The sequence below is a fragment of the Tachyglossus aculeatus genome, chromosome X4 (assembly GCF_015852505.1).
Source record: "Tachyglossus aculeatus isolate mTacAcu1 chromosome X4, mTacAcu1.pri, whole genome shotgun sequence".
Lineage (NCBI taxonomy): Eukaryota > Metazoa > Chordata > Mammalia > Monotremata > Tachyglossidae > Tachyglossus > Tachyglossus aculeatus.
The window spans coordinates 60,045,602-60,072,719 of NC_052098.1; the positions used below are offsets into that span (position 1 = coordinate 60,045,602).

The 27,118-nt window shown below is 48.8% G+C and overlaps 1 protein-coding gene across 4 annotated transcripts; it reads left to right on the forward strand.

Annotated features, from left to right (window-relative positions):
- The first annotated feature begins 1,064 nt into the window (after positions 1-1,064).
- TRMT10B (tRNA methyltransferase 10B) lies at positions 1,065-21,267 on the forward strand. Of its 4 annotated transcripts, XM_038769802.1 has the most exons (10): positions 1,065-1,116; positions 1,968-2,096; positions 6,581-6,777; positions 7,313-7,421; positions 7,826-7,950; positions 8,641-8,793; positions 15,510-15,588; positions 17,500-17,567; positions 20,599-20,722; positions 21,055-21,267. In XM_038769802.1, the coding sequence occupies exons 1-10, from the start codon at positions 1,074-1,076 to the stop codon at positions 21,177-21,179; spliced, it is 1,152 nt and encodes a 383-aa protein (XP_038625730.1). In that variant the 5' UTR covers positions 1,065-1,073; the 3' UTR covers positions 21,180-21,267. The 4 variants fall into 4 exon arrangements, with proteins under 4 accessions (XP_038625730.1, XP_038625734.1, XP_038625731.1 ...); XM_038769806.1 differs by lacking the exon at positions 1,065-1,116 and having other exon boundaries at positions 2,031-2,096; positions 6,562-6,777; XM_038769803.1 differs by lacking the exons at positions 1,065-1,116; positions 1,968-2,096 and adding an exon at positions 4,983-5,142.
- Positions 21,268-27,118: the final 5,851 nt, after the last annotated feature.

Below are 27,118 nucleotides of genomic sequence, written 5' to 3' on the forward strand. Positions count from 1 at the left end.
CCTACTAAAAGAGAATCACTAATGTGAGCGTATTTCAAGGCTGGCACAGGGAAGGAGAGGGGAAATGTGATAAGGCTTCGTGCCTTCAATGGAATTTATTGAGCGCCTTCTGTGTGCAAAGCATTGTGCTGAGCGCTGGGAAGAATATACTAAAGGATCAATAAGACTTGCCTCATTTTAGACTGTGAGCCCACTGTTGGGTAGGGACTGTCTCTATTTGTTGCCAACTTGTAGTTCCCAAGCGCTTAGTACAGTGCTCTGCACACAGTAAGCGCTCAATAAATACGATTGATGATGATGATGACTCTGACCCTGACCCTCAGCGGGCTCACAGAGAAGCAGCGTGGCTCAGTGGAAAGAGCACGGGCTTGGGAGCCAGAGGTCATGGGTTCTAATCCCGACTCTGCCACTTGTCAGCTGTGTGTGACTTTGGGCAAGTCACTTCACTTCTCCGTGCCTCAGTCCCTCATCTGTAAAATGGGGATTGAGACTGTGAGCCCCATGTGGGACGGGGACTTGTATCCACCCCAGTGCTTAGTACAGTGCTTGGCACCCAGTAAGTGCTTATTCATTCAGTCGTATTTATTGAGCGCTTACTGTGTGCACAGCACTGTACTAAGCGCTTAGACTGTGAGCCCGTTGTTGGGTAGGGACCGTCTCTATATGTTGACGATCTGTACTTCCCGTGCTCTGCACACAGCAAGTGCTCAGTAAATACGACTGACTGAATGAATAAATGAAAACAAATGCCATAATTTTTATTATTAAAATGTAAGAACACCAACCCAGTGATAAACCCAATGAGAACACCGGAGCATCGCCATTGAAGGAGTCGTAATCAAAACTGCCTACTGTGTAGGCAGGGCTGTCCAGAATCAGATAGTCACAACGGCCACAGCCAGGGCCTTCCCAACTTTCTGAAACTCGTGGAGGCAACGGTGCTTGAGTCTCTCCCACCCTGCTTGGGCCAGGAAGATCTAGGAGCAGTGTCCCGGGATGGCATGGGGGGAGGGAGGCGTGGGGGTCCCGGACATTGTGACGCAACAGTCTGGTGGCCCGGGAAGGCTAGGGCCATGCCCTGCCACTGCCAGTTCTGTTCTGCCCTGCTCACGAAAGGTAGGTCTCTGCATTAAGCGAACCGGTCACAAATTGCGAGGTTCCTTCCTGCCACCGAGATACCATCTGGGGTAATCCTTTGAGCCGGGGCGGTGAGAGGAGAAGCGCTGCGAAAGTGCCTTCAAGGCACTGAGAGCTCACCTCCTCCAGGAGGCCTTCCCAGACTGAGCCCCTTTCTTCCTCTCCCCCTCTCCCTCCCCCCCATCTTACCTCCTTCCCTTCCCCACAGCACCTGTATATATGTTTGTACATATTTATGACTCTATTTTACTTGTACATATCTGTTCTATTTATTTTATTTTGTTAGTATGTTTGGTTTTGTTCTCTGTCTCCCCCTTTTAGACTGTGAGCCCACTGTTGGGGAGGGACTGTCTCTATATGTTGCCAATTTGTACTTCCCAAGCGCTTAGTGCAGTGCTCTGCACACAGTAAGCGCTCAATAAATACGATTGATGATGATGATGGTGGTGGTGGCCTGACGGAGAGCAGTGGGGGATGTGGAGGAGAAGCTCTGCAGTCGTTTCCTCCTCTATCTTTTCAGCGACAGCAGCAACCGGCTTAGCCGACCCATCCTGGGCCGTTATTTGGGACTTCTGGCACAGCAGGATGTTGTCTTTCCAGCCACGCTGACAACTCCTCCCCATGTTTCCTTCTCCTGTGCCATCCGTGGCTGTTCATTCAAGTCCAAACAAACCAGTTGCCGTGCATATGTCAGCAGTTACCTTTCAGCCACTTAAAATAATGCTGGCCAATATTGCACATAAGGAAGGCAGTCATGGTCTCCCCTGTGGCTTCCCCCACTAGGACCTTCTTCCTTGGATTCTTTCTAACCAGGACTTTCTTTCTTCCAGGAACTCCTCTAACCTTGGACTTCTCCTTCAAGATCTTTTCTCGGCCTGCTGTCCAAATCCCCTCTCCCTCAGTTTCGGCTCTTCCGGCTGGACTCCATCTTTCCTGGTCACAGGACCCAGGGACTCGTGGTGAGTTGTGTTACTTGATGTGTACTTTAGCCTTTGTATGTTTCTTTCTGCATGTGTGTCTGAATTAATAATCATAATGATAATGGCATTTGTTAAGCACTTACTATTCATTCAGTCGTATTTATTGAGCGCTTACTGTGTTCAGAGCACTGTACTAAGCGCTTGGGAAGTACAAGTTGGCGACATATAGAGACGGTCCCTACCCAACAACGGGCTCACAGTCTAGAAGGGGGGGACAGACAACAAAACAAAACATGTGGACAGGTGTCAAGTCATCAGAACAAATAGAATCAAGACGCTGAAGAGACGCTCCTTCTCTACCCCAGTGCTTAGTTCAGTTCCTGGCACATAGTAAGCAAGAGAAGCAGCGTGGCTCAGTGGGAAGAGCACAGGCTTGGGAGCCAGAGGTCATGGGTTCTAATCCCGGCTCCGCCACTTGTCAGCTGTGTGACTTTGGGCAAGTCACTTCACTTCTCTGGGCCTCAGTCCCCTCATCTGTAAAATGGGGATTAAGACTGTGAGCCCCACGTGGGACAACCTGATGACCTTGTATCTACCCCAGCGCTTAGAACAGTGCTTGGCACAGAGTAAGCGCTTAACAAATACCATTATTATTATTATTATTAATAATAATAATAATAATAATAAAAATAAATACTATTATTGTTATTACTATTATTAAGCATGCCAGTTTGGGAATGCAGTTACATTTTGGGGGTTCTGTTCCAACACCCCAAAGACCTAGGCAAGATATTTAAGGTCCCACTTTGGGTCAGGGTGGCAGGCCAGGACGTTGCCTATAACCATGTCCTGTGGGACGAAATTCTGGGAATGGGTAGCAGAGGCAGAGGTAAATCCTCCTCCCTCCCATCCCTGACTCTCCCTTCTCCCCCGCTCCCCTTGCTCTTCGCCCCCTCTTCTTTCCCTCAGCTCCCTCCACTGATTCAACCCAAGATGCCCAGAGTTCTGACAGTTTTTATTCTTGGGTGACATTGATAGACAGATGTATGCTCTTGCCTAATCTCTTTTTCCCCGCACCCACAGGGACATCAGGTCTTCGGTTGTGCCTGAAAAACTTTCTTTTGAAACCAGATGTGTCTAAGGCACGTACCAGCTATAGGGGTGCCCCATCACATAATAATTATAATTATGGTATTTGTTAAGCGCTATGTGCCACTGTTCTAAGCGCTGCCACCTCTCATCCCCCCTGCAATATTTCTAGTGTTGCGTTACCTAGCTTGGGTTAAGGGATAGGGGAATGAGAGGATGAGTGTTGATCTGAATTCTTCCTCCCTTCAAAGCCCTACTGAGAGCTCACCTCCTCCTGGAGGCCTTCCCAGACTGAGCCCCCCTTTTCCTCCGCTCCTCTTCCCCTCCCCATCTCCCCCACACCCTCCCTCTGCCGCACTTGTGTATATTTGTACATATTTATTACTCCTTATTTTACAAATGATGTATAAATATATATCTATAATTCTATTTATGTATTCTGATGCTGTCGATGCCTATCTACTTGTTTTTGTTGTCTGTCTCCCCCCTTCTAGACGTGAGCCCGTTATTGGGTAGGGACTGTATATGTTGCCGTATTGTACTTTCCAAGCGCTAAGTACAGTGCTCTGCACACCGTAAGCACTCAATAAATACGAATGAATGAATGAATGAATATCTAGAGGAGCAGCGTGGCTCAGTGGAAGGAGCACGGGCTTTGGAGTCAGGGGCCATGGGTTCAAATCCCGGCTCCGCCAATTGTCAGCTGTGTGACTTTGGGCAAGTCACTTAACTTCTCTGGGCCTCAGTTACCTCATCTGGAAAATGGGGATTAAGACTGTGAGCCCCCCGTGGGACAACCTGATCTCCTTGTAACCTCCCCAGCGCTTAGAACAGTGCTTTGCACATAGTAAGCGCTTAATAAATGCCATTATTATTATTATTATTATCTATAATTCTGTTTATGTATTCTGATGCTGTCGATACCCATCTACTTGTTTTTGTTGTCTGTCTCCCCCCTTCTAGACCGTGAGCCCGTTGTTGGGTAGGGACCGTATATGTTGCCGAATTGTACGTCCCAAGCGCTTAGTACAGTGCTCTGCACACCGTCAGTGCTCAATAAATACGAATGAATGAATGAATGAATATCTATAATTCTATTTATGTATTCTGATGCTGTCAATGCCTATCTACTTGTTTTTGTTGTCTGTCTCCCCGCTTCTAGACCGTGAGCCCGTTGTTGGGTAGCTTCAAGCTAGCTCTCTTCCTCCCTTCAAGGCCCTACTGAGAGCTCACCTCCTCCAGGAGGCCTTCCCAGACTGAGCCCCTTCCTTCCTCTCCCCCTCATCCCCCTCTCCATCCCCCCCATATTACCTCCTTCCCTTCCCCACAGCACCTGTATATATGTATATATGTTTGGACATATTTATTACTCTATTTATTTATTTATTTTACTTGTACATATCTATTCTATTTATTTTATTTTGTTACTATGTTTGGTTTTGTTCTCTGCCTCCCCCTTTTAGACTGTGAGCCCACTGTTGGGGAGGGACTGTCTCTATATGTTGCCAATTTGTACTTCCCAAGCGCTTAGTCCAGTGCTCTGCACATAGGAAGCGCTCAATAAATACGATTGATGATGATAGGGACTGTATATGTTGGCGAATTGTACTTCCCAAGCGCTTAGTACAGTGCTCTGCACACCGTCAGCGCTCAATAAATACGAATGAATGAATGATTTGAGGGGTTTGGGACCGAACTACAATTCCCAGAGTGCACTAGGGGAAAGCGGCGGGGGGGCCGGAAGTGACCTCATAATGGCAGCGGCGCCCGTTACCTTGACAGCCGCTGGGACTCCGAGTGATTGTGCGCGAGCCGAGGGTCAGTTGCGCGTGCGCGCGCGGAGGAGAGTTGTGATTGGCCAAGGGCTCAACTAGGGCGCCCCCGCTTCTGGAAAAGGTGGCCCAAGACAACGGTCCTCAGGCGGTGAACCCTGGAGGTCAGAGGTCAAGGGTCAAGTCGGGCCTTCGCCCCAACGCTTTCCTCAGCGTTTTTGCCGGTAAAAAGGGCGATGAGCGGTTTTATGATTTCGATTTTCCTTTCTGTTTTTCCCCTGGCTGAAATTATCCTAAAACTGCTGCCCCGTGGCCGGGTGGCTTTGGGAGGTGGAGGTCGTGGGTTCTCCTCCCGGCCCCGCCACTTGGCGGCCGTGACACCTTGGACGAGTCACTTCACTTCTCTGGGCCTCAGTTCCCTCATCTGGAAGATGGGGCTGAAGGCGGTGAGCCCCACCAAGTGAAGTGACTTTGCCCAAAGTCCCGCAGTTGCCAGGTGACGGGGCCGGGATGTATATATGTTTGTACATATTTATGACTCTATTTATTTTACTTGTACATATCTATTCTATTTATTTTATTTTGTTAGTATGTTTGGTTTTATTCTCTGTCTCCCCCTTTTAGACTGTGAGCCCACTGTTGGGTAGGGACTGTCTCTATATGTTGCCAATTTGTACTTCCCAAGCGCTTAGTACAGTGCTCTGCACATAGTAAGCGCTCAATAAATACGATTGATGATGATGATGATGATTGAGAACCCATGGCCTCTGACTCCCAAGCCCGGGCTCTTTCCTCTAAGCCACGTTGCTTCTCTACAGCAACTGTTGCTCACCTCCTCCAGGAGGCCTTCCCAGACTGAACCCTCCTTTTCCTCTCCCCTCCTCCCCATCGCCCCAACTCCGTCCCTCTGATCTACCCCCCTCCCCACCCCACAGAGTTTGTGTATATATAATAATAATGGCATTTGTTAAGCCCTTACTACGTGCAAAGCACTGTTCTAAGCGCTGGGGAGGTTACAAGGTGATCAGGTTGGCCCCCGGGGACTCACAGTTTTAATCCCAATTTTCCAGATGAGGTAACTGAGGCACAGAGAAGTGAAGTGACTTGCCCAAAGTCACACAGCTGACAGTTGGTGGAGCCGGGATTTGAACCCATGTGCCATATTTTTTATTCTATTTATTGTATTAATATGCATTTATCTATAATTCTATTTATATTGATGTTATTGGTGCCTGCCTACTTGTTTTGTGGTCTGTCTCCCCGCCTCTAGACTGTGAGCCCATTGCTGGGGAGGGATTGTCTACTTGTTGCCAAATTGTACTTTCCGAGCGCTTAGTACAGTGCTCTGCACACAGTAAACACTCAATAAACACGAATGAATGAAAATTCTCTAAAAATTACTTAGGTTTCTACACTACTAAGGATTTCTTCCCTGAAAGGCATGTGTATTAAGTCAGTCTTGTGTGATGTTTTTTTTTTTTTGGCCAGTACGGTGTACCTTCTGTACTTTGATAAGTAACACAACTTGGGCTTCCAAACAGACTGTTGATATTCGGCCAGGCTTTGAACGTGTGCCGCAGGCAGGGGTTGCCTTTTTAGGGGATATTAGCTCTTAACTGCATTCTCTTCCTTTCCATAAATTGTACTGTGTGGAAAAAAAAGAAAAAATGATGGAATCTATGGAGGATAAACCAGTAGAGAATCTTCAGCAAACAGAGTCAGACCAGCCAAGGGGACAAGGAGTCTCCTTCAATCATGAGAGTGAGGAAACATTATCCGAAATCTTCAAGCTTCTGCAGATCGACGTAGGGGAAGAAAGCCCAAAGGCATCATTCAAGACAAATGAAACACGGTCCTCGGTATGTACAGTGGCAAAACTTTGGCTTTGGAGCGGTGAGGCTAGATCCCAATGGAAGTCATTGTGGTAACAAAAAGAGACAGGTGGGAGGTTTGTAAAGCATCCAGGTGGATAGGTACATTGAGCGGCCCAATGAGTGAGACGATTTTTTTTTTCTTGATACAGAGTAGTTTGGTAATGGCACTGTAGTAGAGGAAACCAGTGAGAGCTCAGTGATATTTCTGATGGCCAGGAAAGTTTATCAGTGCTGCAGCAGACCAAATCTGATTCTTGTTAAAAGCACAAACACACACACACTCCCCCAAAACTGCCACTAACTTCAGATTCCTAAAGCAAAAACAATTCTAGTCAAGCTCATTGACGCAGTGGGTACTTTTCTAGACGTTATTTTCTGCTACTGCCACCCTTTCGGACACAGTGCAGACTTTTAAGACCTCTAGGTGAGTTGTTAAACCTTTTGTTGTTCAGGACCGCATTTTATATCTGCCTCTGGGACTTATGAAATCTCATGCCATTTTGTTTTCTTTGGCAACAAGAAAAATGTCTTAAGGAAACAGAAACATTGGAAACAAATCATCGCAGCAAAAAGGAGCAAGAGAAAGCAAGCAAAAGAGAGAAGAAGAGCCAAGCATGCTGAAGACACAAGTACGGTACCAACAAACCATTCTGTTTGCACATGGACATTTAGTCTTCTTTGGTGTTCAGTAGTGTAATATTTTCTTTCAGTTGGTGTTTTGCATAAATGTTTCTAGAAACTAGATCAGTGGGTACATCTTTGCTTGCCGAAATAAACACGTGTACATGAGGTACCCGCATTTGGACCCAGTGTTACTAGAGGAGGGCCAAAGAAGAAAAAAAAGAGTTAATTTTACATGTCATGCTTTATGAGTACTTAATATGTGGGAAGCATCCTTTGTATGAAGCCTCACTTGAGCCAAAGTGTCTGTTCGTAAGTGCTAATGATTCGTAGATGAATGGAGAACACAATTTTTCCCATGAACTGTATTCGCTCCCTTACTATCTTTGTTTCATCCTTGTCTGTACATTAGGCGTCTGCCACCAGTATAGCAAACGTGTTTTGAAAGCAATGATGCGAGAGAGATTTTTGGCGGCCAGAGATTCTGGACCCAGACTCTGTGTAGATTTGAGCATGACCAAGTACATGTCGAAAAAGGTAGAGTATCTACTGAGCGTCACCATATTTTGCATTTCTATTCTTTCCCTGTCCAATTTCACCATCATCACATGGCTCTGAAGACAAGAATCCAGGCTTTGGGCTGCAGGATGATGATGATGATGGTATTTGTAAGCGCTTACTATGTGCCAAGCACCGTTCTAAGCGCTGGGGGAGGTACAAGGTAATCAGGTTGTCTCACGTGGGGCTCACAGTCTTAATCCCCATTTTACAGATGAGGTAACTGTGGCACAGAGAAGTGAAGTGACTTGCCCAAAGTCACCCAGCTGCCAAGTGGCGGAGCCGGGATTAGAGGGGGTGGAATACTGGGATTTGGACTTTTGTGAGGAATTTAGCTTTATCAACGTATAGGTAGAGCTACGCCGGAGGAGATGGGGGAGGATTGAGACGGTAAATTGGTTGTGGGCCAGGACTGTGTCTACCAAATCCGTTTCTAACACTTACGGTGGGAGCTCAAGGAAATAAGAGGTCAGCATATTGAGGGGAAGATAATAATAATAATAATGGTATTTGTTAAGTGCTTACTATGTGCCAAGCACTGCTCTAAGCGCTGGGATAGATACAGCGCAGTGTGTTGCACATGAAGGTGCCCGATATGGCGTCTGCTGTTGTAGCCGCTGATCAAAATTCAGGGTTGTTACAGTATGAATCGGCATTATTTCTTTGAAGGAACTAAGCCGTCTGGCCTCCCAAATTCGAAGGCTGTACGGTTCGAACAAGAAAGCCGCCAAGCCATTCTGGATATACCTCACTGGGTTCGAGGCCAACAGTACCCTGTATGAAGAATGTTTGAGGATGAATGATGGATTTTCCAATTACCTCGTAAGTCCCTTCGTCAGCTGCCTTCAACGGCAGTGTGAAAATTGCCTGTTGTACAGCAAATGAAGTAAAGGTACAAGCAGAGTGGGGCTTGGACTTCAAGCTATTTCTTGGTTTGGGGGCAAAATTAATTACCAGTTCCGTGACCGTGGCAACCCAAGTATGGCTTTAAGAATTCTGTCAGCGTACAAGACGTTTCTCCAAATCCTCCCCAGTTCTTTCCCCATTGGAGAGTGGAGGTTCTGTCTGCAGTTTTGTATTTTAAATTGTAACACGACAGAGTCGAAATCATTTCTAACACTTAAGTTGGGAGCTTGCAGAAATAAGAGGTCAGCATATTGAGGGGAAGATGCAAAGGAAAGATTCCCAGATTCCAGGTGGCGTTCATGAACATTAGTAACTCGACAGAATACAAGCCCATTTATTCATTCAATTGTATTTATTGAGCGCTGACTATGTGCAGAGCACTGTAGTAATTGCTTGGGAAGTACCAGTTGGCAACATAAAGAGACGGTCCCTACCCAACAACGTGCTCAAAGTCTGGAAAGGGGGAGACAGACAACAAAACGAAACAGGTGGACAGGTGTCGTCATCAGAATAAATAGAAATAAAGCTAGGTGCACATCATTAACAAAATAAATAGAATAGTAAATATGTGCAAGTAAAATAAATAGAGTAATAAATCTGAACAAACATATACAGGCGCTGTGGGGAAGGGAAGGAGGTAGGGTGGAGGGGATGGGGAGGAGGAGAGGAAAAAGGGGGCTCAGTCTGGGAAGGCCTCTTGGAGGAGGTGAGCTCTCAGTGGGGCTTTGAAGGGAGGAAGAGAGCTAGCTTGGCGGATGGGCAGAGGGAGGGCATTCCAGGCCAACAGGAGGACGTGGGCCGGGGGTCAATGGCGGGAGAGGCGAGAACGAGGTACAGTGAGGAGGTTAGCGGCAGAGGAGCGGAGAGTGCGGGCTGGGCTGTAGAAGGAGAGAAGGGAGGTGAGGTAGGAGGGGGCGAGGTGATGGACAGCCTTGAAGCCGAGAGTGAGGAGTTTATGCTTGATGTGTAGGTTGACAGGCAGCCACTGGAGGTTTTTGAGGAGGGGAGTAACGTGCCCAGAGCGTTTCTGGACAAAGACGATCTGGGCAGCAGCGTGAAGTATAGACTGAAGTGGGGAGAGACGGGAGGATGGGAGATCAGAGAGGAGGCTGATGCAGTAATCCAGTCGGGATAGAATGAGAGATTGAACCAGCAAGGTAGTGGTTTGGATGGAGAGGAAAGGGCGGATCTTGGCGATGTTGCGGAGGTGAGACCGGCAGGTTTTGGTGACGGATTGGATGTGAGAGGTGAACGAGAGAGCGGAGTCGAGGATGACACCAAGGTTGCGGGCTTGTGAGACGGGAAGGATGGTAGTGCCGTCAACAGAGACGGGAAAGTCAGGGAGAGGGCAGGGTTTGGGAGGGAAGATAAGGAGTTCACTCTTGAATATATTGAGTTTTAGATGGCGGGCAGACATCCAGATGGAGATGTGCTGAAGGCAGGAGGGGACCCGAGCCTGAAGGGAGGGGAGAGAGAGCAGGGGCAGAGATGTAGATTTGGGTGTCATCAACGTAGAGATGAGAGTTGAAGCCGTGGGAGCGAATGAGTTCACCAAGGAAGTGAGTGTAGATAGAGAACAGAAGGGGACCAAGAACTGACCCTTGAGGAACTCCTACAGTAAGGGGATGGGAGGGGGAGGAGGAGCCCGCAAAGGAGACTGAGAATGAACAGCCGGGGAGATGAGGAGAACCAGGAGAGGATGGAGTCTGTGATGCCAAGGTTGGATAGCATGTTGAGGAGAAGTGGGTGGTCCACAGTGTTGAAGGCAGCTGAGAGGTCAAGGAGGATTAGGATAGAGTAGGAGCCGTTGGATTTGGTAAGAAGGAGGTCATTGGTGACTTTTGAGAGGGCAGTTTCAGTGGAGTGTAGGGGACGGAAGCCAGATTGGAGGGGGTCAAGGAGAGAGTTGGCATTGAGGAATTTGAGGCAGCGGGTGTAGACGGCTCGTTCAAGGAGTTTGGAAAGCAATGGTAGGAGGGTTATAGGGCGATAACTAGAAGGGGAGGTGGGGTTAAGAAAGGGTTTTTTTAGGATGGGGGAGACGTGGGCATGTTTGAAGGCAGAGGGGAAGGAACCAGTGGAGAGTGAGCGGTTGAAGATGAAAATTGAGGAGGGGAGAAGGGATGGAGCGAGAGATTTCATAAGATGAGAGGGAATGGGGTCAAGAAGCACAGGTGGCTGGAGTAGCATTTGAGAGGAGGGAGGAGATCTCATCTGAAGATACTGCTGGGAAGGATGGGAGAGTAGCGGAGACGGTTGAGAGCAAGGGGGTTGGAGAAGGGGCAGGAGTGACTTTGGGGAACTCAGACCTGATGGAGTTAATTTTCGTTTGAGGTGAGGGATGGAGGAGGGGGAGGAACTGGGGGCCTGAGAAGGGAGTTAAATGTACGGAAGAGCTGACGGGGATGATGGGTGGGCATGGGTGTCAATAAGGGAGGAGGAATAGTTTTGCCTGACAGAGGAGAAGGCAGAGTTAAGGCAGGAAAGGGTAAATCTGAAGTGAACAAGGTTGGCTTGGTGTCTAGACTTTCACCAGCAGCGTTCAGCAGCTTGAGCATAAGAGCGAAGGAGGCGGACAGTGGCAGTGATCCAGGGCTGTGGGTTAGTGGTTCGAGAGCGGCGAAGGGAAAGGGGAGCGAGTGAGTCTAGCTGAGTAGAAAGGGTAGAGTTGAGAGCAGTAATCTTGTCATCAAGAGTGGGTAGAGAGGAAAGGGAGGCGAGGTGGGGTGTGAGGCGCTCAGAAAGATGGACGGGGTCGAGAGAGCAGAGGTCTCTGTGAGGGAGTAATATGGATTTACAGGGGAGAGGAGTGTGAGTGAGGAGGCAGGTGAGAAGGTAATGATCAGAGAGGGATTTCAGAGTTGGTGAGGGTGGAGATAGTGCAGCGGTAGGAGATGATGAGGTCGAGGGTATGGCCAAGTTGGTGAGTGGGCGAGGTGGGGTGGAGCAGGAGGTTGGCAGCATCAAGGAGAGATAGAAGGCGGGCAGAAGAGGAGTCACCAGGAATACCCATGTGGATGTTGAAGTCTCCGAGGATGAGTGAGCATGGAAGAGGAGAGAAGGAAGGTGAGAAAGGGGTCAAAATCGTTTAAGAAGTTGGAGGTGGGGCGGGGGGGGGGGGGGGGGGGGGGCGGGGCGGTAGATGAAGGCTACAAGAATCTGGAGGGGGTGGTAGAGGCGAATAATGTGGGCTTCAAAAGAGGGGAAGGAAAGGGAAAGGGGAGGAGGGATAGTGCGAAAGCGACACTGGGGGGTGAGAAGGAAACCGACACCTCCTTTTCCGGTGAGTCTTGGGGGAGTGGGAGAAGAAGAGGCTTCCACTGGAGGGAGCAGCAGAAGAGACCACGTCGTCCGGAGAAAGCCATGTTTCAGTTAGGGTGAGGAGGATAGAGACCTGGAAAGGAATAGGTCCAGGATGAAAGGGAGCTACAATGGAGCAGGGGTTCCAAAGGCCACACTTGGCAGCAGCTGGGGAGGGAGGGGAGGGAGGGGGAAGGGTGCGAGGGGTGGGGAGGGTTTGGATTGGGATGAGTTGGCAGGGGCCTGGGTGGGGAGAGTGGGAAGAGGGGTGGTGATGAGAAAGGAGAACTGGGATGGGGGGGGGTTGGAAGGGAGGAGTTGAGGGTTGGCGCTGTTACAGAGGGATCCTGGGGAGGGGGTGATGGGGAGGGGTGGGGGAAGATGAGGAATGGGAAGGGCAGTTGGGAGCAGGGGAATTGATAGTTCATGGTGAGGTCAGCAAGGTAAATGACAGCACAGCGGGAGGTTAATTAACATGCGGTAGCAATAATAAAATAAGTAGGTGATATCACAGAGGGTAGTTAACGTTATGACAATAATAAAATAAGCAGATGATAGCACAGAGAGCAGATACCAATTAATATGTGATGGCAAAAAATAAGCAGATGATGACATCACAGAGAGCAGTTAACGTGATGGCAGTAAAATAAACGATGACATCACAGAGAGCAGTTAACAGTTAACATTCGATGGGAATAATAAAATAAGCCAATGATGACATCCCAGAGAGCAGTTAACAATTAACATGCAGAAGCGACCATAAAGTAGGCAGATGATGCTCAAAGCAGAGGGATGAGTTGTCCATAGGTCAGTCAGATCAGATCAAAAAGGTTAATGGCAAGGAGAGTCCAGGGGCTCTTGGCAACAATGTCTCTGAGGAGGATGGAGTCCTATGGAGGGCAGTTCTGGAGTAGGGCGGAACTGGCTCTGTGCCTCAGTTACCTCATCTGTAAAATGGGGATTAAGACTGTGAGCCCCCCATGGGACAACCTGATCACCTTGTAACCTCCCCAGCGCTTAGAAAGGTGCTTTGCACATAATAAGCGCTTAATAAATGCCATTATTATTATTAAGGGGGGGGTCATGGGAGCGGAGATGCCTGGGGAGAGGAGTTGAACAGCCAAATAGTATGGGTGGCCTGACTAGGTGCGAATGAGGTTGTTAAAGTAAGTAAAGGTGATAACAAGGGCCTTTATCCCCGGGGGAGGGGGAATGGTGGGCCGGGGGGGGGGGGGATCAGTCAGGTCCGGACCGGGTTTTAGGTCATATTTTCCATTTTTATTGAATTTCTTACCTGCCCAAAACCTGAGTAATCGGATGCCTTCGGCACGTCCACCAGCTAATCATGTAGCTCCTGGGTTGCTTTGCATTGAGGAGATTAAGATCCGTAAACTTGGTGTGGGCAGGGAATGCGTCTGTTATATTGTTGTGCTGTATTCCCTCGAGCACTTAGTACAGTGAGCACTCGATAAATACAGTTGTTAGATCGGATCTTTGTGTGAAGGAGAGGGGAAATCCTCTGGAGGGAATACATGATTTTAGCATGACCATAGCTGCTAAATGCCAACAGTGCAGATCAGGTTAAGGTCCTCGACCTTAACCTTTGTTAAGCGCTTAGTATGTGCCAAACACTGTCCTAAGCGCTGAGGTAGACACAAGGTAATCAGGTTGTCCCTCGTGGGGCTCACAGTCTCAGCCCCCATTTTACAGATGAGGTAACTGAGGTCCAGAGAAGTGACTTGCCCAAGATCACACAGCAGACAAGTGACGGAGACGGGATTAGGCCCCCTGTCCTCTGACTCCCAAGCCTGTGCCGCTTCTCACACTGTAAACAGCATTCAAATACCATCGGTTGATGGACTGATTAATACGGTGCTTTGAGCTCACAGGTGCTCAATAAATGCCCCCAGGGGAAATCCACTTTAGGTCGAGGCCCGGGAGAGGACGTGGGCCGGGGGTCGACGGCGGGACAGGCGAGAATGAGGTACAGTGAGGAGGTTAGTGGCAGAGCAGCGGAGGGTGTGGGCTGGGCTGGAGAAGGAGAGAAGGGAGGTGAGGTAGGAGGGGGCGAGGTGATGGAGAGAGACACATGGGGCTCACAGTCTTAATCCCCATTTTACAGATGAGGGAACTGAGGCCCAGAGAAGTGAAGTGCCTTGCCCAAAGTCACACAGCTGACAGTTGGCGGAGTCTGGATTTGAACCCATGACCTTTAATTCCAAAGCCCGTGCTCTTTCCACTGAGCCACGCCGCTTCTCCATCTCACAGGGATACATACATGCTGGCTCTCGTGGATATCCCAGATTCCTCTCTCAGCGCATCCATCCTTCCCCCTCAACCCCCGCAGCTAGAGCTGAGCCACTCAAAGGGCTGCCCGTCCCTGACACCGTGCCCAGCCGAGAGGAGACGGGGCAGGGAGGATGGCGGCGGGAAAGCCAAGGCTGCCGGCTTGCCGAGCGGGGCCTGAGGCTGGAGGGAGGAAAGAGGACCGCTGCACGTGTCCGGCCTCGGAACAGGGAGCGGATGTTCAGACGCTGGGCGCTGCAGCGTTGATGATAATAATAATAATAATAATGATGGCATTTGTTAAGGGCTTACTATGTGCAAAGCACTGTACTAAGCGCTGGGCGTTGATGCCAGGCCCCCGTCGATATTACGTATGTCCAGCAGCCATTTCAGTAAGGTCTGTTATTTTAGAATATCCTGAGCAGCAGCCATGTCGGTAGGGTAGAGCCATGTGGTTACCGGGGGTTTGTGAGGTGGCCGGAATCTCCCTTAGCCCAGGGCTGTAGCCCCTAAAATCTCTGCATTAATCCACCGGGAGAATTAAGCAGGGAAGTGAAATCGAGGAAGAACTCTAAGGATGGGGAGAGTGCGGTTTAGCAGGGCGGTTGGATTATTCACATTTTCTCATTTCAAATAGGCGTGGGCAGGATCCTTCATTTTGAGTAAAATGGATCTTTACCGCAAATTCCAGATTTGCGGGGTTCTGGTTTGTCACCCGAATTTGGTGTTAATTACAAAGGGGGCCAAGGCTACGAATTAATCATCCCCACTACAAGACCAGAGCTGCTGAGGAGAGTGAGGGTCGGGACTTCTTTCATCAGCAGCCCTGACCTGGAGCCAGTCCTGGATAAAAATAAATTCCAATATTTGTCCAGGGAGATCTCGTCCTTCCCCCCGGCCCCTTCAATTTTCATCCATTTTGTGATAGTAATAAATCCCCTTAAATTATTAGGGGAATACAGTTAAATCCAAGAGGAAAAGCCCTCAATATGAAGCAATATAGGAAGATTTCATAGCTGTGTATTTCTGAATTTTACATTTTTCAGATGGACGTAACAGAAGATGACTACCTTAATTTATTTCCTTTGGAATCGCTTGTATATCTGACTCCTGACTCAGAACACGGTATGTAATTTGCTTTTGTAGATTATAGTAGCTTTTCAACATCATCCCCCAGGCCTTGCCAGATAATTATTTCATGCTAAATATTTGTCTTGGAAGGAAAAAAAATACATCTCTTCCGAGACTTTGATTCAATGTCAGGCAGCCGATCGTATTTATTGAGTGCTTACTGTATGCAGAGCATTGTACTAAGCACTTGGGACAGTACAATATAACAGACACATTCCTGCCCACAACGAGCTTCCAGTCTAAAGGGAGAGACAGACATTAATGTAAATAAGTAATGATATCACTGTGGATTTACATGACGTCTCTTGTACTAAAATCTCAAAAGTGCTTTCGGTTTACCTCATTTTACCCTCATGGCGTTGTTGGGAGGGATGGCATGATTATCCTAATTTTGCCGATGGTGATCCAGTATCACCCAGGAAGTCTTTGGCAGAGTTAGAGGTAGAATCCTGGTAAATAATAGGAATAGTAATTTAAAAAAAAATTATGTTCAAAGCGCTGGGATAGATACAGCTTAATCAGGTTGGACACAGTTCCTGTCCCCCACGGTGCTCCGTCTTCATCCCCATTTTACAGATGGGGTAACTGAGGCTCAGAGAAGGGAAGTGACTTGCCCAAGGTCACACAGCAGACGAGTGGTGGAGCCGGGATTAGAACCCAGGTTCTCCTGCCTCCCAAGCCCGGGCTCTAGCCACTAAGCCACACCGCTGCTCTGCCCAGCATCATCCGGCCCTGCCAAGTCACAAAAGACCCTCAAGTTATCTGTCATCATCATCATCATCAATCGTATTTATTGAGCGCTTACTGTGTGCAGAGCACTGTACTAAGCGCTTGGGAAGTACAAGTTGGCAACATATAGAGACGGTCCCTACCAACAGTGGGCTCACAGTCTTCTTTTGGCAGCCGGGGATGGTTGTCCTGTCTCTGGTGTGTAGGCTGAGTTAAAAACGGACCGCCGGTCACCGGCACACGGCTCTCTTCTGTCTCTCAGCTGTCCCGCTGCGCTCCTCTCAGGCCGACCCTCGTTTTTGTGTCTCTCGCCGCTAGCCTCTTACCCGTGCCCTCCTGGCTACCTGGGACGTCACCATCATCCTCAGTGGTATTTATTGTGTGCAGAGCCCTGTACTAAGCGCTTGGGAAAGCACAGTACACCAGAGCTGGTCGACACCACAACCAGCTTGTTTTCTCTCCACTAGGCCACACGCTTATTCTAGAGTCTGTCCCGCGTAGTAGACTGTAAACTCCTCGAGTACGGGAATCACTCCTGTTGAATCATCGTACTCTCCCCAGCGCCGTGTTCTGCACAGAGTTGGCACTCAGTGAATACCGTCGATTGAGTGTTGATGTCCCAGGCTCATACCAGCCCAGGTTAAGCTACCATTGTGGCTCTGAAGTATCACACATCTCACTACTTGAACCTGAAGCGTGTGTCCGTACTTGTTTTGTTGCTACTAAATACACTTCCCCCTCCTATCAGGGGCACAACTGGAGAGCTTCCAGTCCTCTACCAGTCTCGGCTATGGGAGGCCAACCCATTCCTTTCCTAGCTTGGGCAGTGGCTAGCGAGTGGAAGGCCATCTGCTACAAGTCAAAACTCACCCGTGCTGGGTAGCAGCGGCCCGGGAGAAAGTCGAGGGCGGAGGCTCACGTTTACTGCATGGAAGGAGGCAATCGTAAACCGCTTCCGTATTTTTGCCTAGAAGACTATGGATACGCTCCCGGAACGATTGCAGGTGGAAGGGGGGCGTTCTGGGAGAGACGCGTCTGTGGCATCACGATGGGTCAGACGCAATTCGACAGCATAAGACAACAACAACAAATACACTTCAGGTTTTTGTTTCCCCTGAGAAGCTGCAGTACAGATTTGTTCAAGTAACTTTTCCCTTTTCATTTGTTTGTTATTAGTGCTTGAAAATATTGACGTAAACAAAATTTACATCCTTGGTGGACTTGTGGATGAAAATGTTCAAAAGGTGAGTGTTCATTCTCCAAAGTTAACCCTTCCTCCATTCATTCATTCAATCATTTATTGAGCACTTACTGTGTGCAGAGCACTGCACTAAGTGCTTGGAAAGCACAATACAGCAATAGAGACAGACAATCCCTGCCCACAATGGACTAGCGGGGGAAATAATGATTATGAGATTTGTTAAGCGCTTACTATGTGCCAGGCACTGTTCTAAGCGCTGGGGTAATAATAATAGTCATAATGGTATTTGTTAAGAGCTTGCTATATGCCAAGAACTGTTCTAAGCTCTGAGGAGGTTACAAGGTAATCAGGTTGTCCCACGTGGGGCTCACAGCCTTAATCCCCATTTTCCAGATGAGGTCACCGAGGCGCAGAGAAGTAGCTCGTCCAAGGTCACACAGCAGACAGGTGGCGGAGCCGGGATTAGAACCCACGTCCTCTGACTCCCGAGCCCGGGCTCTTTCCGCTAAGCCACGCTGCTTCATGGCCTACCCAAAATAAAATGATTGTTACTGCTGCTTCCACGGCGTGGCAAGAGTGGAAGAAACTCATCATCCAATAGTTCTGTTTCTCTCCCATGACCGAGACTGGAAAGTAGGACACTGGAAAGAAGCGCCATTCACTCATTTAATCATATTTATGGAGCGCTTACTGTGTGCAGAGCACTGTACTAAGCACTTGGAAAGTACAGTTCAGCAATAGAGACAGACAATTCGTGCCCACCCCGGGCTTACAGTCTAGAGGGGGACTCTACCTGCTGCCTTTACGTCCTCTCCACTAACTGTCTTGTAGCACCGCAGTCTGGTCTTTGTTCCCCTCACTCCGCTGAGCCCATGCTCCCCAAGGCCTCGACCGTCCACCCAGCCCAATCTGCCGGCCTCTTCCCCGCCCTAATCATCATCATCAATCGTATTTATTGAGCGCTTACTGTGTGCAGAGCACTGTACTAAGTGCTTGGGAAGTACAAGTTGGCAACAAATAGAGACGGTCCCTACCCAACAGTGGGCTCACAGTCTAATCCCCCTCCTTGACATCTCTGCTGCTCTGGACACTGCCCACCTTAAAACTTCTCCTTCAAACTCTTCCCCGTCCTCGGTTTTGCCAGCAGGACACCCACTTGGTCGTCTTTCCGACTTCTCCGAGCCCTTGGATGATTCCCCTTCTGCCTCTCTTCCTTTACCAGCGGGCTTCCCGCAAGATTCCGTCTCGGGTCTCCTATTCTTCTCCCTCTTCATTCACTCCCACAGGGCCGTCGCTCACTGGCTTGCCTTCGGCTACCACCTGTCTCTATATGTTGCCAACTTGTACTTCCCAAGCGCTTAGTACAGTGCTCTGCACACAGTAAGCGCTCAGTAAATACGATTGAATGAATGAATGATTATAAGGACTGCTTCCAAATTCACTTTATCATCTGGCATTCGGGGCGACGGGGAGGGGAGGAGGAGAGGAAAAGGGGGACTCAGTCCTGGAGGAAGTGAGCAACAGTTGCTGTTGCCTCTGCAGAAACGATAGCGATCAGAAGCTATAGGGAAGCAGCGTGGATTAGTGGAAAGAGCCCCCATTTGGGAGGCAGAGGTCATGGGTTCTAATCCCACCGCCTCCACCTGTCAACTGCGGGGCTCTGGGCAAGTCACTTCACTTCTCTGTGCCTCAGTTCCCTCATCTGTAAAATGGGGATCAAGACTGTGAGCCCCATGTGGGACAACCTGATGACCTTGTATCTATTCCAGTGCTTAGAACAGGTCTCGGCACCTAATAAGCGCTTAACAAAAACCAGAATTATTATTAGTGGAAAGAGAGGGGGCTGGGGATTCTCCCGTATTTACACACTTATGTACTTAAGCACTTTGATATTCACCACACCCCCAGACCCACAATGATTATGTACATCTCCTTATACTCTGCTGCTTCCTCTATCTAATTTAACATCTGTCTCCCTCTCTAGATGGTAAATACCTTGAGGACGGGGATGTCTATCAACTCTATTGTATTGTACTCTCCTAAGTGCTTAGTACAGTTCTTTGAACAGAGTAAGCACTCAATCCAATGGTATTGTGTGCTTACTACATGCAGGGCCCTGTACGAAGCGCTTGGGAGAGTACAGTACAACAGAATTAGCAGAAGTGTTCCCTTATAATGAGCTTGCAGTCTAGAGAGGCAGACATTAATAAAAATAATTTATAATGTACGAAGATATGTACATAAGTGCCGTGGGGTTGGGCGTGGGGTGAATATCAGATGTCCAAAGGTCACAAATCCAAGTGCGTAGACGGCGCGGAAGGGAGAGCAAACCAGGGAAAAGAGGGCTCAATAGGGGAAGGCCTCTTGGAGGAGATGTGACGGTAATTCTGCTTCGAGGATGGGGAGAGCGGAGGCCTGGCATATATGAAGAGGAAGGGAGTCTCAGGCTAGGGGGAGGACGTGGGAAGACATGGACGGAACGTTTTTGTGGAAAAATGATCCGGGCAGCAGAGTGAAGTGGGGAGAGACAGGAGGCCAGTAGGACAGCGAGGCGGCAGGTGCGGTGATCAAGGCCGGTTAAGATAAGTACTTGGATCGGTGCAGTAGCAGTTTGGATAGAGAGAAAAAGGTGGATTTTTGCAGTGTTGTGAAGGAAGAACCGGCAGGATTTGGAGACGGATTGAATATGCGGGTGGAATGAGAGAGACGAGTTGAGGACGCCGCCGAGGTTATGGGCTTGTGAGGTAGGGAGGATGGAGGTATCGTCTACGCTCAAGGGGAAAACCGGGGAGGGCAGGGTTCGGGTGGAAAGATAAGGAGTTTCGTTTTGAACCTGTTTAGTTGGAGATTAAATTATCAAATTGTCGGCAGGACAATTAGGCAGCCAGGTAGGGGTGTCCTGAAAGCAGGAGGAAATGCAAGATTGCAGAGAAGGAAGAGGAGATCAGGGCTGGAGAGACAGATTTGGGAATCGCCTGCATGGAGACGGTAGTTGAAGCCATGGGAGTGAATGAGTTCTCCAAGGGAGTTGGCGGGAGATGGAGACTAAATACCGTTGATTGATTGATTCACAGAGGCTGACATTTCAGAAGGCCCAAGAAAACTCCATCCAGACGGCCCGACTGCCGATCCCGGAGTACATGGTTAGAAATGCGAATGCCAAGAACTATCATTCAGAAATATTGGCAATCAATCAAGGTACGGGTCCTTAATATTACACTATATTAACATGGCTTTTCAGTGGTATGCTCTTTCCCCAGCTCATTTCACCTTTGTTCAAGGCCTGTTGCCTTTTTAGGCCTAACGGCTGTTAGCTTACGATGTCAAGAAGGGATCCTGTTTCCACTATCTTCCTTGATGTCCCCAAAGTTGGCATTGTGCACTTTTATTTGCACTGCAAAGCAGACGAGCTTCATTTTGGAAGGAAAAGCGAATACTACCGAATGTCCACCAAGAAGAGTTCCTCATTACCTCTCTTGTATTTACTTTCTCCATTTAAATTTCTGGTGTTTCTCTTTACTTTTTGACAGTGTTTGATGTGCTGTCAACTTACTATGAGACTCAAAATTGGCCTGAGGCCCTGAAAGCTGGAGTTTCACCTAGAAAAGGTTACATTCTTCAGGATTCAATGGACACTACACCCTCCGTGAGATGAGTTTTGAGAGAATATTGTCTATCTTCACTCGGGTCTCAAGATTCTCAAACCAGCAACACTAGTATTAAAGACTGCTCTCAATCCTTAAGGTTCTTAGTAGTTATTGATAAGCCTCTACCTCAAATGCGTGTAGCTGTCGTTTGGCATATTATGGGAGAAAGTACATCAGTGAAGAGATACCCAAGTGGCTTCACGGACCCATCTCCCATCATCGGTCAGGCAGTCGTATTTGAGCGCTTACTGTGTGCAGAGCACTGTATTAAGCGCCTGGGAGAGTACGATAGAACAATTTAACACACATGTGCATCTCACACTGAGGCATCTCAGGTGAGAATCTGTTGGTTACCAGGCCCTGGGGGAGGGACGAAAGAAGCGAGGAAAAGCGCAGAGCGAGTAGCGGTGAATTTCACGACACGATGATTTGCGCTGAAATTTTTCTTCACTTCCTCTCCTGGCACCTCGATTTGTACACCTGCCAATTCCCTGGCTAGTTCAAGGAGTGTTCTTGAGTTGGAATTATTTGGGTTTCTCTGGCGAACAGGCTTTTGGGGGTTGAAATGACCCCGTACGTCGAGTTCCGGGACTATCTGAGGCCTGAAAAATGGGGTCGCTGTGCAGACCCGTGCCCTGACATCCCTTACGTGGTAGCGATTCTCACCTAGCATGTCTGACTGCTGGAGTTTTTGGGGCCGATTCTCACGGATGCCGGTCCTGGGCTACTGATTTGGGGCGTCTTTCATTCATTCATTCAGTCGTATTTATTGAGCGCTTATTGTTTGTGCAGAGCACCATACTAAGCGCTTGGGAAGTACAAGTTGGCAACATATAGAGACGGTCCCTACCCAACAGTGGGCTCACAGTCTAGAGGTCTTTCGCTCTCTAGGATTCTCAGACATTATTCCCAGGGTGGATTTTTCTTTTGTTTCCAGCCCCCAGACATTAATGAATGGCCCAGCCATCCCAGTCAGAGAAAACCCATGTGGGTTTAAAAGCTGAGTCTCCGACAAGGTCACAGCTGGGAAAGGGTTGTGGGTCTCTGATGATAAATGTGGTACTTGTTTACTATTAACATGGGAAGCAGCGTGGCTTAGTGGAAAGAGCACGGGCTTGGGAGTTGAGGAGAACACGTATTTAACGCCCATTTTACAGATGAGGAAAATGGAGGCAGAGAGGTCAGCGACTGTCCCAAGCAGGCAAGTGGCAGAAAGGGGATTAGAACCCAGGTCCTCCGACTACAGGGCCAATGCTAGTACAATGCAGCGAAGGCCATTCATTCGATCGTATTTATTGAGCGCTTACTGTGTGCAGAGCACTGTACTGAGCGCTTGGGAAGTACAAGTCGGCACCATAGACGGCTCACAGTCTAGAAGGGGGAGACAGACAACAAAACAAAACAAAGGCTAAGCACTTAGTACAGTATGTTGCATTCAGTCAACACTCAATAAATCCACTTGTGATAATAATTGTGGTATTTGTTAAACACGTACTATGTGCCAGACCCTGTTCTAAGCGCTGGGGTGGATACCAGCACATCGGGTTGGACACAATCCCTGCCCCGCATGGGGCTCACAGTCTTAATCCCCGTTTCACAGATGAGGGAACTGAGTCACAGAGAAGCGAAGTGACTTGCCCAGTGCCACACAGCAAATGGCAGAGCTGGGATTGGAACCCATCGATGGGTGGATGGATGAGGTTTCCCGGCCTCAATCAGTCAGCGGTGTTTAGTGAGCACTTACTGTGTGCAGAGCACTATACCTTAAAGTGCTTGATACATAAGAGTCTTAAGCGGACCTGGGGCTCATCAGTAACACGGGTGTCATCCCGGCTCGGGCCCCAGAGCGATTAGTGGTCCGCTCCGGAGATGAGGCGGGATAGGGAAGGGGCGGTGAATGCCTCTCAGGGTCCCTAAGTGCAACACTGTGCCCCCTCCTCTCTGTGCTGTGCCAGTCTTTCCTCAAGGAACACAGAGTGGCCTTCTCCCTCGGGCATTTGTGAGGAATGCCAGGGGAAAGGAGATCAAGAAGCCAGGGGCTAAGCGGCTGCATTAGGTGGAGCGACCAATGGGATGGGGGAATCGGTCTGGGAGAGGTGGGGTGAGGGCAAGGAACACTTAGGCAAGGTCCGGACTCCCCACTTCGGGGTGGAATTCTTGGGCTTGCATTCCAAACATCAAACAAGTGGTTGGTTTTTACATGGACCATTTATAAGCGTATTTACATACCTTGAAAAGACTGTGTACGGCAGAAACATTCGGAAATTGACTTTGAAGTTGGTCATTTGGAGGAACGTAATAAAGGTCGATTTTTTTCGGGGAGATGGCGAGGAAAATGGTTTGGTTGTATTAATGTACTCTACGAAGCCAAAAAGAGGATGTGATCGAACCACTCTGGGATCTAGTCTGTTAACGAACACAGGTCCTGCAGGAGTTTCTGACAAGCAACAGAAATTCCCCCTACCCCCTGGAGAATGAAGTGTCCAGAAGTAGCAGCCAGGTAGTAGAGCTGGGATTTCCCTGGGGCCGAGTCTCCCCTTAGCTTCCCCTCCCTCAAATACTGTGGTGGCCGCCCTGCCCCTGCCCTAATTATTTCTCTCTCCCAAACCCCCTTGCCTTCGACCCCTTCCACCATCTCCCCTCCCCTTTCTCTTTTAATAGTTTGTCTCCCCTTGTAAACTGCAAGCACCTTGTGGTCGGGGTGGCACCTCCCAAATTTGTATCCAGCGCTTAGAACAGTGCCTGGCACATAGTAAGCGCCTAACGAACACCATAATTATTATTGTACTCTCCCACATGCGGAGTACAGCTCTCTGCCTACAGTAAGTGCGCAAATACCATTGATTGATTCTTGCTGCTGTTAAAAAACTGTTCTGTAAACACTCCTACTGTTCTTAGCACTGTGGGTATTTAAGCAATGTTAAGCAATAAACGCATTGTTTTTTAGTGAGAAAGAAAAGTGTTATGTGATCCTTTTTTCTCAAGTGCACTGCAGGGTTAAGAACCAGTATACAGCTGTCAATCGTGCATTTAAGGTGGGTCTATAAAATCAATTAGAATAGAAAAAATATTTCCAGATAAATTCAGATTGTCCAATGTTTTTTTTGCAAATACTAAAGCTGACTTCATCACCCTAACTGAAGCCTATTCCCGGGCTTTTACTGCTTTTTGTCATGTTCCTGTTTCCTTTCCTTTCTTCCATTAAGTCTGGATATTTTCCTTTGGCCAGTTCGCTTATTCATTCATTCAATCGTATTTATTGAGCGCTTACTGTGTGCAAAGCACCGTACTAAGTGCTTATGACAGGAAGGCTGTGTTCTCGCAAAACCCCGCATTACGGAAAACTTGGGTTGCAATAGACTATTCGCCCACATCCAGCACCTTGGGCCTTCGACATTGCTTATCGTTTATTTGCGACAGACTTCTGACCTTCTAACGGCATTCTAATCCTGTATATATGTATATATGGTTGTACATATTTATTACTCTATTTTACTTGTACATATCTATCCTATTTATTTTGTTAGTATGTTTGGTTTTGTTCTCTGTCTCCCTTTTAGACTGTGAGCCCACTGTTGGGTAGGGACTGTCTCTATATGTTGCCAATTTGTACTTCCCAAGCGCTTAGTACAGTGCTCTGCACATAGCGCTCAATAAATACGATTGATGATGATGATTCTAATCAAAATGTGTGGTGAAAGCACATTATGATGGAAATGAGTTATTCCCAAGCTCTGCCCCATCCCACCACCCCTCTTGAGCGGCAGAAAGCTTATTTCAGTTTCTCTTGTAGCAGCCTCTGCCTCAGTAGAGCCCCCGGCACCTTTCATCGACGAACGCTCTGGGGTGAATAAAGAGCAGCTGCCGCGGTATTCCAAAGTAACCAGAGATTCTTTTTGCAAGTGGGTGCCTGGAGAGGAATTGGGATCTTGCACCAAGCAGAAGACACACAGGTAGGAGGGTTTCAGAAGGTAGGGAAGTACCCAGTTATGGCTTTTATACTAAGGAAGGTGGTACGGGGTGAGTAGGCTTGACTAAGCAGAGAAGCAACATGACCTAGGCCCCGGAGTTAAAGGATCCGGGTTCTAATCACAACTCTGCTGCATGATCTAGGGCTGTCCATCACCTCGCCCCCCCCCCCCCCCACCTCACCTCCCTTCTCTCCTTCTCCAGCCCAGCCCGCTCCTCTGCCGCTAACCTCCTCACTGTACCTCATTCTTGCCTGTCCCACCGTCAACCCCCCAGCCCACGTCCTTCCCCTGGCCTGGAATGCCCTCCCTCCACACCTCCACCAAGCTAGCTCTCTTCCTCCCTTCATAGCCCTACTGAGAGTCCACCTCCTCCAAGAGGCCTTCCCAGACTGAGCCCCTTTTTTCCTCCTCTCCTCCCCCTCCCCACAGCACCTGTAAATGTTTGTACAGATTTATTACTCTATTTTACTTGTACATATTTACTATTCTATTTTGTTATCGATGTGCATTTAGCTTTAATTCTATTTGTTCTGACAACTTGACACTTGTCCACAGGTTTTGTCTTGCTGTCTGTCTCCCCCTTCTAGACTGTGAGCCCGTTGTTGGGTAGGGCCCCTACATTCCACGGAAACTGCCCTCTCAAAGGTCACCAATGACCTCCTGCTTGCCAAATCTAACAGCTCCTACTCTATCCTAATCCTCCTCGACCTCTCAGCTGCCTTCGACACTGTGGACCACCCCCTTCTCAACACGCTATCCAACCTTGGCTTCACAGACTCCATCCTCTCCTGGTTCTCCTCTTATCTCTCCGGCCGTTCATTCTCAGTCTCTTTTGCGGGCTCCCCTTACTGTAGGGGTTCCTCAAGGGTCAGTTCTTGGTCCCCTTCTGTTCTCTATCTACACGCACTCCCTTGGTGAACTCATTCACTCCCACAGCTTCAACTATCATCTCTACTCCGATGACACCCAAATCTACATCTCTGCCCCTGCTCTCTCCCCCTCCCTCCAGGCTCACGTCTCCTCCTGCCTTCAGGACATCTCCATCTGGATGTCTGCCCGCCACCTAAAACTCAACATGTCCAAGACTGAACTCCCTGTCTTCCCTCCCAAACCCTGCCCTCTCCCTGACTTTCCCATCTCTGTTGACGGCACTACCATCCTTCCTGTCTCACAAGCCCACAACCTTGGTGTCATCCTCGACTCCGCTCTCTCATTCACCCCTCACATCCAAGCCGTCACCAAAACCTGCCGGTCTCAGCTTCACAACATTGCCAAGATCCGCCCTTGCTTCTCCATCCAAACCGCTACCCTGTTCGTTCAAGCTCTCATCCTATCCCGTCTGGACTACTGCATCAGCCTTCTCTCTGATCTCCCATCCTCATGTCTCTCCCCACTTCAGTCCATACTTCATGCTGCTGCCTGGACTATCTTTGTCCAGAAACGCTCTGGGCATGTTACTCCCGTCCTCAAAAATCTCCAGTGGCTACCAATCAATCTGCGCATCAGGCAGAAACTCCTCACCCTGGGCTTCAAGGCTGTCCATCACCTCGCCCCCTCCTACCTCACCTCCCTTCTGTCCTCCTCCAGCCCAGCCCGCACCCTCCGCTCCTCTGCTGCTAATCTCCTCACCGTGCCTCGTTCTCGCCTGTCCGTCATCGAACCCCGGCCCACGTCATCCCCCGGGCCTGGAATGCCCTCCCTCTGCCCATCCGCCAAGCTCTCTTCCTCCCTTCAAGGCCCTACTGAGAGCTCACCTCCTCCAGGAGGCCTTCCCAGACTGTGCCCCTTCCTTCCTCTCCCCCTCATCTTATCTCCTTCCCTTCCCCACAGCACCTGTATATATGTTTGTACATATTTATTACTCTATTTTACTTGTACATAACTATTCTATTTATTTTATTTTGTTAGTATGTTTGGTTTTGTTCTCTGTCTCCCCCTTTTAGACTGTGAGCCCACTGTTGGGTAGGGACTGTCTC